The following is a 15,028-nucleotide window of genomic DNA, read 5'->3' as shown; positions in this document are numbered from 1 at the left end:
AGAGTCAGAACCAGACACGGAGAAGCTGCATTCAGCTTTTATGCTCCTTATATCTGGAACAAACTCCCAGAAAGCCTCAGATCAGCTGAAACACTCAGTTTATTTAAATCCAGGTTGAAGACTCACCTGTTCTCAGCTGCATTTGAATAAAGCACCAAATCCACACTTTAAGCTTAAATTTCAAAACTTACATTAAACTACTGATTTTATCTACTGTTCTGATTTTATCTGTTTTGATTTTATATACTGTTTTGTTTGTTTGTTTGTTTGTTAATTAGTTAGTTAGTTTATTTGCTTGTTTTAATCAATTTTAAATCATGCTTTTTATTTGTTTTTGTTTCTAATGTCTCTGTAAAGCACTTTGAATCACCTTGTTGTTGAATTGTGCTATACAAATAAACTTGCCTTGCCTTTGTCGGGTCCCTCACCCAGGACCAATTTGCCATGGGAGACCCTACCAGGGGGCAAAAGCCCCCAGACAACATAGCCCCTGGGATCCCTGGGACACACAAACCCCTCCACCACGATAAGGTGGCGATTCAAGGAGGGGATAAAAAGTGTTTGTATCTGTAATAATCAGAAAAATGCATCATTTGTGGCCTACAGCATTTAAACACTGAACCAGCTAATGTGTGTCATATTGTGTAATGTGGTGAGACTGGTGGAAAACTTCAGTGAAGAGTAGCTGACCTCTGGCTCTGATGAAAACTCAGAACACACACACACACACAAGTAATTGTAAGAAGACAGGCCTAAAGTCACAGTCTGGCTTTGCTGCTGGGCATAAGAAATACATACGAATTTCAACTTTATTTATTTCTCTATAAAGATTATAAAGATAAGTAGTTTATGTCATTGTTGGTAAGATTTTTAATGATAAACCTGTGTGCAAAACAAATAAAGGAACATTAACAGTTTAAGTAGCTCCTGTCTTAAACATTTATTTATGTGTTTTGTTCTCTTCCACCCAGAGAGCTGACTGACAGGAGGAATGTCAGGATGGGTGTGTACTAATGGAAAATGTAAAGAGGAACGCGGAAACTTTCATCATCTCTGAAACACAAACACAGTAAACGTATCTGTTTGACTGGCATGCAGTTCAACAGCTTATTAGTGAGTTTGTTTCTCAGAAGCATCTCAGGGTGACGTCACATGATTTGGATTTCCTCAGCCAACGCTACCTATCAACCTATCCCAACTTCGATGTGTGAAAAGCAGGATACATCCTGGATAGGTCACAGGTCTGTTACAGGGTCAGCACACGTACACAGATATGCAGCCACTTTAGGAGTAACATGTGTGTCTTTGGACTGTAGGAGGAAGCTGGAGTGTCCAGAGAGAATTGTCAGGGAAAACATGACAACTCCACACTAAGTGTTAATGGGAAGACCTGGTTAAAATTGCACTACTGTGTTCAGTTATACACCGTTTTGTGATCACTGTTGTTGATATATTTGTGTGGGCTGAGATTTTACTTTCAAAGAAAACACAGTAATGATCAGACACGCCCACATCAGACACAGTAACCTTTGAAATGCTCAGGCCTTTGGAGATCAGTAGGTCAAGAGTGTGTCCTCTATTATGTGTGGCCTCTGTTACATGCTGAGTCAGCCCAAAGTTGCCCAGAGTGTTACTCAGGTCTTTAGTCCCTTTGTCCTGAGGGTTGTCCACATGAATGTTAAAATCCCCAACAATAATTACACAGTCAAAATCAACACAGATCACAGACAGCAGTTCACTGAGGTCATTAAAAAAGTCTGTGCAGTATTTGGGAGGCCTGTAAACATTAAGAAACACAACTTTGGATGGGGCCTTCAGCTGTAAAGCCACATATTCAAAAGACTGAAAACTTCCAGGAGATAGCTGCTTACATTGAAATGATTCATTAAATAAGACAGCAACCCCTCCTCCTCTCCTGCTCGCCCTGACCTCACTGATAAAACTGTAGTTAGGAGGGGTCGTCTCGATGAGAACAGCTCCACTGTTACTTTGGTCCAACCAAGTTTCAGTTAAAAACATAAAATCAAGGCTGTGCTCAGTGATTAAATCATTAATTAAAAATGTTTTCCCAGCTAAAGATCTAACGTTTAATAAAGCCAACTTAAGTGTTTTAGAGGTATTACTTGTCCCCTCGTGTTTGGGAGCAGTCTGTGGCACACAAGGTATGTTTACTATGTTTAAAGATCTTTTAGAGTGCAGCTCTCTGTGTTTTGACCAGGCCACATGTCTCCTGTCACCTAAAAGTACAGAAATTTTAAAACCTTCTAGTAAACAGGGTCCCAGCTTCTCCTGGGAAAAGTCATCACTGCCATAATCCTCACAGCCCGGACCCTTCACACATCACGCATCAGACTGCGGAGACAGGGCATGAAGAGGAACTAAGGGGGGCGAGGCTGGGCAATGTGACTTCGATTGCTCTGTTGAGGGTGGGGCTCGATGGCGAACCTTTGGCCGCTCTGGTGGGGGGTTTATGGGGGACAAAAAGGGATTGGGACGGGGGGTAGATCTGAGCCCAGCATTGACCCGCTCCATCATCACCTCAGTGAATTTCAGGTGTGGGGAGGAGGGAGAAAGGGAGGGGGAGGAGGGTGATGGCCTGTCAGGGGTTTGGGGGACTGGGGAAGGTCGTGGTCCCTTGTCCTGGTCGTTGGTGTTGTTGAGAGAGTTGGAGGCAAATAGGGACCCCTCTTCTTGCCTTAGATGTCTCTCCTTTCTGAGGCTCTTCCTCAGATGCCATGGATGTCTCTCCTTTCTGAGGCTCTTCCCGGGTGGGGGCAAATGGAGCTCCTCTTCAAGGTTTCTGCTGGGCTTTGTCTGTTCTTGGAGTTCTGTTTGTTCCTCTTTATGAGAACTCCTCGTTTATCTCAGCCTTGGCACCAAGCACGGATGGATGACGTATGAAATAAAACAAGTTGGAGGTGAACAGTTTCACCCCTGACTTGTTAAAATTAAATCCATTTGCTTTGAACAGATGCCTGCGTTCCCAAAAAATATTAAAGTTGTCGATAAAGTGCACTGAGTGGTCAGCACATGCTGATATAAGCCATTTATTCAGTGTAAACAACCTGCTGAATCTCTCGTCTCCTCCTCTGACCGGCGGTACAGGTCCACTGATGAATACAGCTGCATTCAGAGAGTTTACAGTATTTAATAATCCAGTAAAGTCCCGTTTCAGAACCTCCGACTGTTGTTTGGACACATCGTTTGACCCTGTATGCAGAACAATGTTTGTCACAGTTGGATATTCATCTGCAATTTGAAGAATTCTCTCCTTCAGGTTGTTGACCATATCGTTAGGAAAGCAGAGGACTTTAGTGTTCTTACCGCACATCCTTTGTACATCCTTTACGGCAGAGTCACCCACAATCAGAGTTTCAGGCCTAGCCTTTAGCTTTCCCTGTGGCCTTTCACTTAACAGATTTTCAGACCTTATTTCGCTGCTTTTAGATGGATGGTTGTCCGATATAGATCCAGGGTCCTTTGATAGTGGAGCAAATCTGTTCTGCAGTTTCACATTCAGTTGTTTTGGAGGTTTGTTGTTAACCTTCCTATTCACGGTTGTCCAGTCCTGTTTCCTCCCGTATACAGGGGTAGAAGAGCTTCTCTGTCTCGTAGGAAGTGAAGGCCAGTCGGTTTCAGAGATTTCAGCTCGCTGTGCCCTGCCTGTGATACGTCCTCCCCCTTCCAGGAGACATGATTTATGTCTTGGTTTTGCACCAAGACAGTCTAAGGGGGGATTATCACTTGAGGATTTATAATAATGCACAGAGTCTACTTTCTTGGTCATGTTATCTGTGCTCCTTAGCTGTGTACTAGCTTGCTCATCGCCATTGTTTTGAATCAAAGGCAAGGTTGTTTCATTTCCACACAGTCCATTTACCTCCACGTTTACTTCTAAGCGATGAATTTTTGTCTCCAGTACTGCAATCTTCTGCAGGAGGCTGTGGTAGTCATCTGTGGAGAGGGAAGGCATCTTGTTGCTAGTTAGCCTAGCGGTTAGCACCTTTCCAGGCTATTGAGGCTGCTCGGTGCCCAGCCACAATAGACTTTGACCATAAAATCCTTTCAACGTAACGGCACTTTAATTGTCCATTTGAACGTCATCCAAGCAGCATAATTAATAAGACGCAGCGCAGTCATCAATCCAAGAGCGCAGCCAAAAACATTGCACATTTAACCAACATTCATTCCATTCAGTGTCTCCTCTTGAAACATCTCAGCGCTAATGCAATGTCGCTTCCTTTTCCACAACCAGACATGCACAGGTATTCTTACCTGCGCTCCTCAGAATTGCGTCAGGTGTGTCGGTGCTGCTGGGCTCACTCATTCAGATGCGCTGCACTTACTTGTGGCTTTCAGGTTCCTTGATCTGATTCCTTTGATCCTGCTTGCGGCTGGCTTCTCCAGAATGCCGTTTTTTGTTGACTAAAGATATAGCGACTTCCACAGTCGCTACAGGCCGGGGATGGAGCCTGCCTATTTGCCTGACGCGCTGTCAAAGTTACGCAATAATGCGAGAGATGGAATTGTTTGCTCGTTTAATTAAAGTGCTTTGAGAGTTTACAGAGTAGTATCATCGGCTCCTGATTCAAACTCTTACAACATCACAGGCTCTAATATAACGAAGCGAAACATGTAGTGCAGCGGTCAACAAAAACTACGGCTACCCAGCCCTCCTCTCTGTCAAAATCAAAACCCGTGAATGACAGAGTGACAACGCCCATTTATGTCACCGCTAGCACCCACGTGACTCCCATAACAACCAAACAAATAAAAACCCAGTGATCATCAAAATTCAATACATTCAATTATGGCTCCTACAAATATAAAAGTCTTCTACTTTATGATGGAAATGTTCTTTCTGGCTCAAAATGACATCATTTATCTGAATCTGTAGAAGAAGAAACAATCTCGGAAAGTCACTTTACTCTGTGTCTCACTGGATGTTCAAAGTTTTTAACAAAAGAGAAAAAGAGAAGCATTCTTTGATTTTAGTCTGTTAGCCCACAAGCTGAGTTTTTATCAGAGTCCTGCATGAGTCAGTGTTATTTCACTGACACCATCACAGTTTTACACACCTGTTCTGTATGACTTTGTCTCAGGTTTGCGGTGATATCCAGCACTCTGAGCTGATGGCAGATCTGGTCAGTCCACAGTAGCTTCAACCACTAAATTATCTCTAACACATCACCAAACCAAAGTCTTCCTGCTAAGAGTACATCAAAGGTGAAAAGCGAGCCTAAAATGTCATCATTTCTGCTCTCCTCTTTCTTCTTCTTCTACTTCTGGACCGCACACATCTGTCGCTGCCCTACTCAGGTCGATCTAATGAAAATCAGCCAGAAATAATAATCAGAAATCCAAATGTAGAATTTGTAGAACAAATGACTGACCAGTGATTAGTGTTTTACAGTGATTACGACAGAAAGCCTGTTTCTGCCACTGCTGCCAAGCATTTGCTCTTTTCAGCTTGTTCAATTGTGGAGGTTTTTACATTCTTTACCTTACAATATAAAGCACCTTGAGGCAACTGTTGTTTTTTGGCACTATATATAAATATAAATGAATTGAACTGGTAGCAACTTTATGAATGAGAAAATGAAAACAAGTGTCAGTCAGCTGGTTCATGTCCAGCAGGTGGGGAGGAATCAGTGAGTCTGTTACTCCAGTTACTTACTCAGAGGTAAAGTTAAAGAAAACGAGTTTCCTTCATCGCACTAAACCTGCCCACTAAACATGACCCTGAATGAACCCATATGTAAAGGACTGTAGGTTTTAAGCAGGCTCAGGTAATGGCAACACAATAGATGAGGAAAGTGGGGGAACTCTGACGACATCTAGTGGACATCTTGAAGATGACGGGTCTGAACAGAGAGCAATGCAGGTCTGTGGAGAAGATTGCAGCACACTGTGAAATATGAACTATGAATAATATCTACATCTGTAATGATGTAATCAAAATAGGCTCCATGTAGTTTAAGTTCTGTTACTGTACTTATGAAGCAAACTGCACACACAGAGTTGGCAAACATTGAGTTTACTTGCATTTAGGCAAAATGATATAAACACTTATCATGAGCCAATATAGCACATTTAACTGCTTTTATTTAGCAGGGATTACACAATACACAAAATTAGTCACAAACATTTTTAATCAAATCTTGCAACATGTTGCTAAGAAGAACCAGGACAACCAGGTCAAAGCCATACTGAAGTATAACCTTCATTAACATAAATCACAAAGAAAACATATTTAAATAAAAATTGTATACTTGTCTTGAACTTTTTTAAATCTTTAGTCCTGTGTATCAAAACTTATTTATTGGCTGATAAAAAGGAATCACATCATGGTTGTTACAAGGAACAAGTGATGAAAAACTCATTTTCATGTTTGTTTTCTTCTATACTGAAGAAGAAATACAAGTTTCTGTGGTAAATATTAAAAGAGCATCCATGTTCAATAAATATTTGTGTCACCTTTAAAGACCAATAAAAAAAATATCAAACTTAGAGAAACATAAAGTCAGGGCTGGAACAAACAACATAGAGTGCCCTTCACTGCTGTGGACAGGAAATGTACCGTGACTTGGAGCATGAGGTCATTTTCTACCTCGGGTGCTGCAGTGATTTGGTTTGTCACTCAGGTGGATCCTTAGATGAAAATTCAGTCCTGATTTCCAACTGAATCTTTCCCCACAGGAGCTACAAATATATGGTTTCTCACCTGTGTGGATCCTTCTGTGACTTTTCATAGTCGACAAGTCTCTAAACTCTTTCCTACAGACGTTGCAAGAATACGCTTTCTCACCGGTGTGGATTCTCAAATGAGTTTCTAGTCCTGATTTCTTACCAAATCTTTTCCCACAGGTGCTACAGAAATACGGCTTCTCGCCTGTGTGGATTCTCACGTGACTTTCAAATCCGGATTTCTTATTAAATCTTTTCCCACAGGTGATGCAAAAATATGGCTTCTCGCCTGTGTGGATCCTTACGTGAGTTTCCAATCCTGATTTCCAAATGAATCTTTTCCCACAGGTGCTACAAGAATGTGGCTTCTCACTTGTGTGAACTCTCATGTGTCTCGTCAGGTTGGATTTACACTGAAAAGTTTTTCCACAAGTGTCACAGCTTACAGATTTTTTACTTGTATCAGTTTCACTCCGAGACTTATCTGTTCGGTTTTTGTGACGTCTCCTTTTCTTCAGCTCCGCATTTCTAGTTGATCCCGAGTCCACATGCTGGTTTTCTTCCTGTTCCTCAAGCTCTGGTTCAGGAAAGTTAAGAGCAAGGAGCTGGTCATCGTTTGGTTCTGATTCACTGAGGTCACTTTCCTCAAAACTAGAAGTCACCATAAAACTATTGATCTCCTGCTTCAGTACAATCTCCTCCAGCTCCTGACTGGTGCAGAGTTCCTCCTGTTCCTCTTTAATCTGTGGAGGATCTGGGTCCTCCTGGTCCAGACTTGAGTTCCTCTCCTGCTGATTGGCGACAAACTCCTCCTCCTTACAGGCAGTTTGCTGGTGGAGGTCTAAACGAACAATAAAAAAAATGTAATTATAGAAAAACACTTCTGAGAAGATAAAGTTTTAGTTAAAGTCTGTAATGAGGGCATGTTGCTCACATTTGCAGGTGAAATTAAAAGTGTGTAAAAATGAAGTTATTTGTGCACTCTGATGCAAATGAGAACTTGAGTTCTGACATTTTTCAGCAACATTAAGAGTAAAAAAAACCTTTCAAACAAAAAAGAACTCACTTATTACTGACTGACTGATGATCTATTTTGGAGTTGATCTCGAAACTGATCTACATCTTGATATTTTTCAAAATAATCTTCACTATTGGGGGTGGCTGTAGCTCAGGCGGTAGAGCAGATCATCTACTGATCGGTTCGATTCCCGGCTTCACCTAGTCTGCATTTCAAATATCCTTGGGCAAGATACTAACTCCAAGTTGCCTCAAGTTGCTCTTTGATCTGTGGAATGTGTGTCTGAATGTTGGTAGAAAGCACTAAGAAAAATGTGCTTGTGCGAATGGGAGTGAGTGGGTGAATGCACAAGTTTTGTAAAGCGCTTTGAGTGCTCAAGATTGAGTAGAAAAGCGCTATATAAGAACCAGTCCATTTAAAACTCCCTGTCATGTTTTCACGAATACACATTAAATAGATCTGACTGATACAAACTGTAGGTTTAATATTAATGTTAACACTTCAGAAAAGCGATTACAGTTTTACCGCTGGTCTGTAAATCTTTCTCAGGTTTCCAGATGTTATGCAGCTGTCTGAGCCGCTCTTCCCCGCTCCAGACGACGATGCCTTCATCCTCGTGTTTCACTACAAGCTGTTCTCCCTCTTGACTGATGCAGAGTTCCTCCTGTTCCTCTTTGATCTGTGGGGGATCTGTGTCCTCCTGGTCCAGATTGAAGTTCCTCTCCTGCTTCCAGACCTGCTGGCCAGCCAGATCTTCCTCCTCCTTACACTTCATGTTGATGTGGGACTTGAGGAACAAAGTAAAAAGAAAAAGATTAGACAGGTAAAGGTGCAGCCTCAGTCAGCAGGGCTGTACACTGTGAGCATGTTGCTCACATATGTGAGAGAGGTTTGTACAAATGTTTCAGAAGCACCATGTGACTCCCTCTCTTTGTTGGAAAGTCTTATTAATTCACTTTATAACTATTACTTTGAAGATAAATTTCTACCATCACAAAAATATTATGACCTCTTTAAAAACAAACAACGGCAACTACATGACTTAAATTCCATGTTTAGATGAAGGTAATGGTCAATGCCTTTTGACAGGGGAAAAACCTCCACACAGAAGAATCTTACTTGGCTGAATCATAAATTATTCACCATGATTAAAACTGCAGATGAGCAATAATCTGCATTTTATTTTAGCCAAAGAGGAATGTTTCTGTTTGTCTGTGATCTGACTTTTTCTGCTGGGTCCAAATTTCATTTTATCCTGTGTAAGTTTGTTTCTCTTCCTGTTAACTAGCAAAGTCAAAATCACCTTGATTCATTTAACTTTAATTCAATTATAAATGTAATCATTTTATTGAACAATTAATTTCATTTCAATGAAAAACAATTACTTAAAAGAAAGAGATTAAGTTGGAGAGAGACATGTGGCCATCTTTTAGTGAGTTAGACCCTGATTAAGGGGTATTTTTAAAAGTAAAGCCCATCTCTCAAAGTCCCTGCCGGCCTGCCTCCACCTCGGGAAGTCTGTGGGTGCAGACGGAGGTGAGGAGCACCACAGGCGGCAGAGAACTGTCTGTAGCCCCGGAGTGAGGCGTCGTGAACCGAAGCAGACAGCGAACTGTGGCACAGTGCAGAAAACCGAAGCTTTCCCTCCCTGTTTGGTTTTGATGTGTCTCATGAAAGTCTATTGTTAAAAGTTGACCTTTAAAAAAAACGGACGCACTTGTTTGATTAGCTGCTCTCTGATTTTAGCCTGTTAGCTTACAGACTGAGCTCAGATCGTTCCTGTGTTAGTTCATTGAGAACATCACAGTTTTACATACCTGCTGCGTGACTTCATCTCGGGTCTCCGGCTGATATACAGCAGTCTGAGCCAGTGGCGGATCTCATCATCCTGGACGACTGTTTTTAATGTTTTTAACCACGGAGATTTCTTCTGCATCATCAGTCTCTCATTGTTAAACTCTCCCAGAAACTGAAGACAGTTGTGCCATTTCCGCGCTTCTTGTTCTTCTATTGAGTAGACGGCAGACTACACATGTCCAAGGGTAATACTGTCCTCCTCAGGCCATTGGCATCAAGTCAAAGCCTTAAAGTCTGGTACTTTGCGCATGGTCATTTTTTACGAACAGCAGAATCACAAGACAAAGCGTGCCAATGTTTATACTTTTCACTGTGACTGCCAAATAGATGAAAAAGTAGATGTTAAAAAACAACTTATAGTTTTGTCATTGGGCTGGTAGAAAGCTATGAGTTTCTGTCCCTTTGTCTGACCTTAGAGACTTATTTTAAAAGGAAACATTACAATCCTTTAAAGCAAGTATTTTCACCTCTGTTCCCCCCTCTGTACTTAGCTTTTTTGTTGTCATGTCAGTAATTGTCCAGTTGATGGCTCCCTTGGATCACAAGCCTGTCTCATGAGTCCAAGTGAATATATTCTTAATAAACAGCTTTGAAGAATTTGTGACCAACTTTGTTTAATTCGGAACATCATCATCATGAGTCAAACTCACTCTTGGATCTACAAAATATTTAACAAAAACAAACATCACTGAATCATAAGGTATTTGCTCCAACTCTTAGTCCAGAAACACATGAGTGAACTAGATCAGCTGCTCCTCCAGTTCAGCTGTGGATTTATATCATTATTTATATTTGTAAAGTGGATATGCAGTTTTTCAGTACTAATATAAGCATTTTATATCATTGCTTTATTGACAGATGTTTGGTGTTCAAGGTCAGGCATCAGTTTGAAAAAACAAACAAACAAACACACTGAGTTGAACTTGAACTTCCTACTGACAAAAACTAAAATTGGTGCAAAAATAACCAGAAACATATAAGAAGCATCCTGGAGGTGCTGCAGACAAGATAGGACCAATAACATGTCAACAGGAAATCCTTTTTACTAATTTGTTTATTTCTTTTTAGATTTTTACTCTCCATTTTAAGCCATGATGTTTGCTGATACTGTGTTCCTACTGTTTGTTCTCATTAATAGTTCTGTTTTTAACATTCTGTGCTGAAGCTGGAGGAAATGTTTCTACAGTGTCAGATGATACAGCTCCAAACTAAATAAGTGACTAACTAACGATGCTTTAATACACTTTACTATAAATTATGATATAGTGCACTTTCTTAAAATTTCTTATTGCTCTGTAATTAATTGTTTTCTTTATAAATGTACAAATGAGAATAAAATCTGTGTGATAAAGGAAGGTCTGTAGACTTCTCTGTTAAGATCAGTGAAGAGAAACAACAACATACAAATACCTAAGAAAAATATTCAGTAAACATTTAGAAGATAGAGAAGTTTATGTTGTCATGTGGAGAAATTTTTCAAATAAAAATATCCATAAGCATTGATAGTCTCCATGGCTGAACAGACACAGGAAAGAGCTCCACCTATAAAACGTAAAAACATCAAGACAACATGTTGAAGATGTCGAGGTACTGCCCATAATGTTTGACTGACATCTGATTTATGTGCAGCACATAAATACCACAATAATGATGGAGAGAAACTAAAAGGGAACTAAAATACAGATTTAAACTTACAACAATATGAAAGACTTCAGTCTATTTCACTTTAATCAACTCAGCAGTGTCTCCATAATAAAGCCAAAGTCCAGCATAGAGCGGCTGAGTGAATGTGGTCTGGACTCTGTGGAGGAGAGTCATGGTTTCAGAGACGCTGTAGAAGGACAAAATACCTGCTCTGTGATCCAGGTACACTCCTACTCTGGAGGAACGAGGACCTGAGACACGAGTTTGGATGTTGTTGTACCAAAATGTAAAACTGTTGTTGTTACAATCTAATGACCAAGATTTGTCATTATGTCCAAATCTACATTCATATCCTTTTCTGCTGATATTCTTGTATGCGACTGCTACAATAACTCCTGCCCCTCTCCACTCCACCTCCCAGTAACAACGTCCAGTCAGACTCTCTCTACTCAGGACCTGAGACCTGTTAGTGAATCTGTCTGGATGATCAGAATAAGACTGTTGTTGTTTCATAAATGTTGCTTTTCTGTTGTCCTCTGATAATAACAGCTGTGTGTTTGCTGTGTTTGGATCCAGTGTGATTTCACATGAATATTTTAAGAATCCAGCTCTGGTCTTTGGCTCTGGTTGTGACAGTAAAACATCCACTTCAGTGACTGTCAGTGAGATGTTTGTCCATTCCTCTCTCAGAATGTCCTGTAGTTTATCTCTGACCTCTGACACAGCTGCTGTCACATCCTCAAAGTAGCTCAGAGGACGGATATTGATGCTGGATGAGTCTGTAGACTCACTGAGTGCTGACAGTGAGGGGTAGTTGTGTAGAAACTGGATGTGATCCTCTGTGTGTGAGAGCTGCTTCAGCTCAGCATCTTTCCTCTTCAGCTCAGTGATCTCCTGCTCCAGCTTCTCCTGAAGCTCTTTGACTCGACTCACTTCAGTTTCCTGCTGGGATCTGATCTGCTGCTTCACATCAGAGCTTCTTTTCTGGATGAGATGGATCAGCTCAGTGAAGATCTTCTCACTGTGCTCCACTGTTTGATCAGCAGACTGATTGATGGCCTCCACCTCCTGTTGAAGCAGCTTCACATCTTTCTCTCTGTCCTGGATTCTCTGCTGGATGTTTTGTCGACTCACCTCCAGCTCTCTCTGCCTCTCAGTCCTTTCTGCTGCAGCTGAGACTGTGTCGTGGCCTTTATGTTCATCCACAGAGCAGAGATAACAGATACTCTGCTGATCAGTACGGCAGAACATCTTCATCACCTCATCATGACGAGAGCAGATGTTCTCCTGGAGCTTCTTGGAGGGCTCCACCAGCTTGTGTTTCTTTAATGGAGCCACATCATAATGAGGCTGAAGGTGTTTCTCACAGTAAGATGCCAGACAGAATAAACAGGACTTGAAGGCTTTCATTTTTCTTCCAGTGCAGAAATCACAGGCCACATCTTCAGGTCCAGCATAGCAGTGATCAGCAGGAGCAGCTTGGAGTCCAGTCTTCTTCAGCTGCTCCACTAAAACTGCTAACATGGTGTTTTTCTCCAGGACAGGCCTCGCTGTGAAAGTCCTCCGGCACTGAGGGCAGCTGTAGATTTTCTTCTTTTCCTCTTCATCCCAGAAGCTTTCAATACAGTTCATGCAGTAGCTGTGTCCACAGGGAATAGTCACCGGATTCTTCAGTAGATCCAAACAGATCGAACAAGAGAAGGTTTCTCGGTCCAGCTGAACACTTTTCTGCGCCATTTCACCCAACAGTGTCAGTGACTGTGTGAGTTTCACTTCCTCAGAACTGAAACTGCTCTGATCTAAACAACATAGGTTTCTGTAGCGAATGGGATCTGTCAGCTCTTATACGTCACCACATGTTGGTTGCACCCATCTTCAAACTGCAGATCAGAAGGGGAGGGAACAAGGGAACATGTGGACAGAGAGGAGGTGCTGAGTTAGAGAGCAGGAAGAGGGAGGGTTATCAGACACTAATTCAATCCTGGAACATGTGAGCCTGTGAGTTTTTCATTTAAAAATAGCACTGCTCAGCCTTTAAAGTTGTTAAATAAACGTAACATTTAAAAGACAATCTTTTTATGTAAATTAGTTTAAATTATCATTTTAGTCATTACAGGATATCAAATACTGCAGCTGAACTAAGAAATTGTTGTAGAAAAAAGCAATAAAAGGTCGTTCCCCCTCTGTCCCCTCCTGGTCACCTGTGCCTCAATTTTATGAGATGAGATGGATCAGCTCAGTGAAGATCTTCTCACTGTGCTCACTGTTTTATCAGCAGACTGATTTTATTCCACAACCTAGACATCCACATTACTCACACTCTCATAACACATACATATAGGGCCTTGGGATCGGGCATGTTATACGGTGTCCAGAGGACAGTCTTTGTATTCAACCTCACCTCTGGCGCCGGTGCCCACCTCTCAGTTTTAAATGCATGTAGACATTGAGGGTTCTCAGGAGGGGCCGTGCTGTACAGTACATGTACAGTGTCCATTTGTGTCTGTATCCAGGTTGGATGAGCGCCGAGTATTTGTATATGTGTGCATGAGGGTGGGAATGCATGTTTGGGTCTGTGTGCGCCTATTCGTCTGTGTCTATATGTCAGCTCGGGTCTTACACTCCACCCCCTTGGAACATCTCAGGCCCTCCAAGGTATGGAGGCCTATTTCCCCTCACCACACTCCCTGGTTGATGAACTCAGACATCGGTGCATACTTGGTGTCCAAGGCTGGGCGCTCAGGTCTGTACCAGCTCACTGCTGGTACGGCTGCTCTGTGGGGCCTGGTGCCCGTGGCTCGGTCGGGCCCCTTGCGGGGGCTCGATTCACTCTGGCACAGCTGACTGCCGGCAGAGCCCGCGTGTACGTCACTGCAGCCCCCTCTGTCTTCTGCTCTGTGGCTGTTGGGTGACCCCTCATCTGGGGCTCTCCTCAGCTCTTCCCAGGAAGGTGGCACGGTTGCCCCTCCGGTGGTCCTCTTTGGGCGCTCGCACTCTGGGGGCCTCTGGATGTCTGGGGCCTGGATCTCCTCCATGCCTGCTTCATGCCCTGGGGGACGAGGCTGTGGCTCCCCACACCAGCAGATCGTTACATGGAGAAGCCTTTTGAATAGACGAGCACTCATCCACACAGGTGTTCACACACACAAGCTACACCTTTCTTGGCTGCTACCTCAAACCACATTGTGCGATGTCAATCTTGCGTGCTGCACAATCACATTCAGTATTTAATATTTACTGTTATTTACACTTAGCTAGATTATTGCAATGGTGTTGTGTTATTATGTTGCTCTCTTTTTTGCTTGTTTTCTCTTATTTTCTTCTCTCAACAGGTGACCTGGGAGATATTTTTTAAGTGCCCTTTCTCACTGTCCCTCTTCCCCTTTTCTTTCTTTCTTTCTTTCCTTCCTTCCTATCCCCCAGTCATGTCTGTCCTATCTGTAACAACTGAAAATAAATTAAAATAAATACAGTGGGGCAAAAAAGTATTTAGTCAGCCACCGATTGTGCAAGTTCCCCCACTTAAAATGATGACAGAGGTCAGTAATTTGCACCAGAGGTACACTTCAACTGTGAGAGACAGAATGTGAAAAAAAAAAATCCATGAATTCACATGGTAGGATTTGTAAAGAATTTATTCGTAAATCAGGGTGGAAAATAAGTATTTGGTCAATAACAAAAATACAACTCAATACTTTGTAACATAACCTTTGTTGGCAATAACAGAGGTCAAACGTTTACTATAGGTCTTTACCAGGTTTGCACACACAGTAGCTGGTATTTTGGCCCATTCCTCCATGCAGATCTTCTCGAGAGCAGTGA

At 42.0% G+C, this 15,028-nt stretch overlaps 2 protein-coding genes across 3 annotated transcripts; both read right to left on the bottom strand.

Moving 5' to 3' along the window:
- Window positions 1-6,088: 6,088 nt before the first annotated feature.
- On the bottom strand, window positions 6,089-9,716 carry LOC146647266 (uncharacterized). The gene is made up of 3 exons (XM_085387985.1): window positions 9,523-9,716; window positions 8,231-8,492; window positions 6,089-7,528 (listed from the first exon to the last, which is right to left on the bottom strand). Exons 2-3 carry the CDS (start codon window positions 8,478-8,480, stop codon window positions 6,600-6,602), a joined length of 1,179 nt encoding a protein of 392 aa, XP_085244111.1. The 5' UTR covers window positions 8,481-8,492; window positions 9,523-9,716; the 3' UTR covers window positions 6,089-6,599.
- Window positions 9,717-10,502: 786 nt separating this feature from the next.
- On the bottom strand, window positions 10,503-13,769 carry LOC146647265 (tripartite motif-containing protein 16-like). 2 transcript variants are annotated; one of them, XM_085387980.1, is made up of 2 exons: window positions 13,408-13,769; window positions 10,503-13,086 (listed from the first exon to the last, which is right to left on the bottom strand). In XM_085387980.1, exon 2 carries the CDS (start codon window positions 12,941-12,943, stop codon window positions 11,279-11,281), a length of 1,665 nt encoding a protein of 554 aa, XP_085244106.1. In that variant the 5' UTR covers window positions 12,944-13,086; window positions 13,408-13,769; the 3' UTR covers window positions 10,503-11,278. The 2 variants fall into 2 exon arrangements, with proteins under 2 accessions (XP_085244106.1, XP_085244107.1); XM_085387981.1 differs by having other exon boundaries at window positions 13,608-13,769.
- Between the last annotated feature and the right edge of the window lie 1,259 nt (window positions 13,770-15,028).

Source organism: Rhamphochromis longiceps, linkage group LG18, assembly GCF_057381845.1.
Source record: "Rhamphochromis longiceps isolate RC_006_pf linkage group LG18, R_longiceps_female_GT1.1, whole genome shotgun sequence".
NCBI lineage: Eukaryota > Metazoa > Chordata > Actinopteri > Cichliformes > Cichlidae > Rhamphochromis > Rhamphochromis longiceps.
The sequence above is the reverse complement of the archived record's forward strand: the minus strand, read 5'-3'. Positions and strand labels throughout refer to the sequence as shown.

Coding starts and splice junctions, on each gene's coding strand:
- LOC146647266 (XM_085387985.1), bottom strand. CDS start 8,480: ATGAAGTGTAAGGAGGAGGAAGATCTGGCTGGCCAGCAGGTCTGGAAG. Junction 7,529..8,230: donor GAAAGATTTACAGACCAGCG/GTAAAACTGTAA, acceptor TTGTTCGTTTAG/ACCTCCACCAGCAAACTGCC.
- LOC146647265 (XM_085387980.1), bottom strand. CDS start 12,943: ATGGCGCAGAAAAGTGTTCAGCTGGACCGAGAAACCTTCTCTTGTTCG.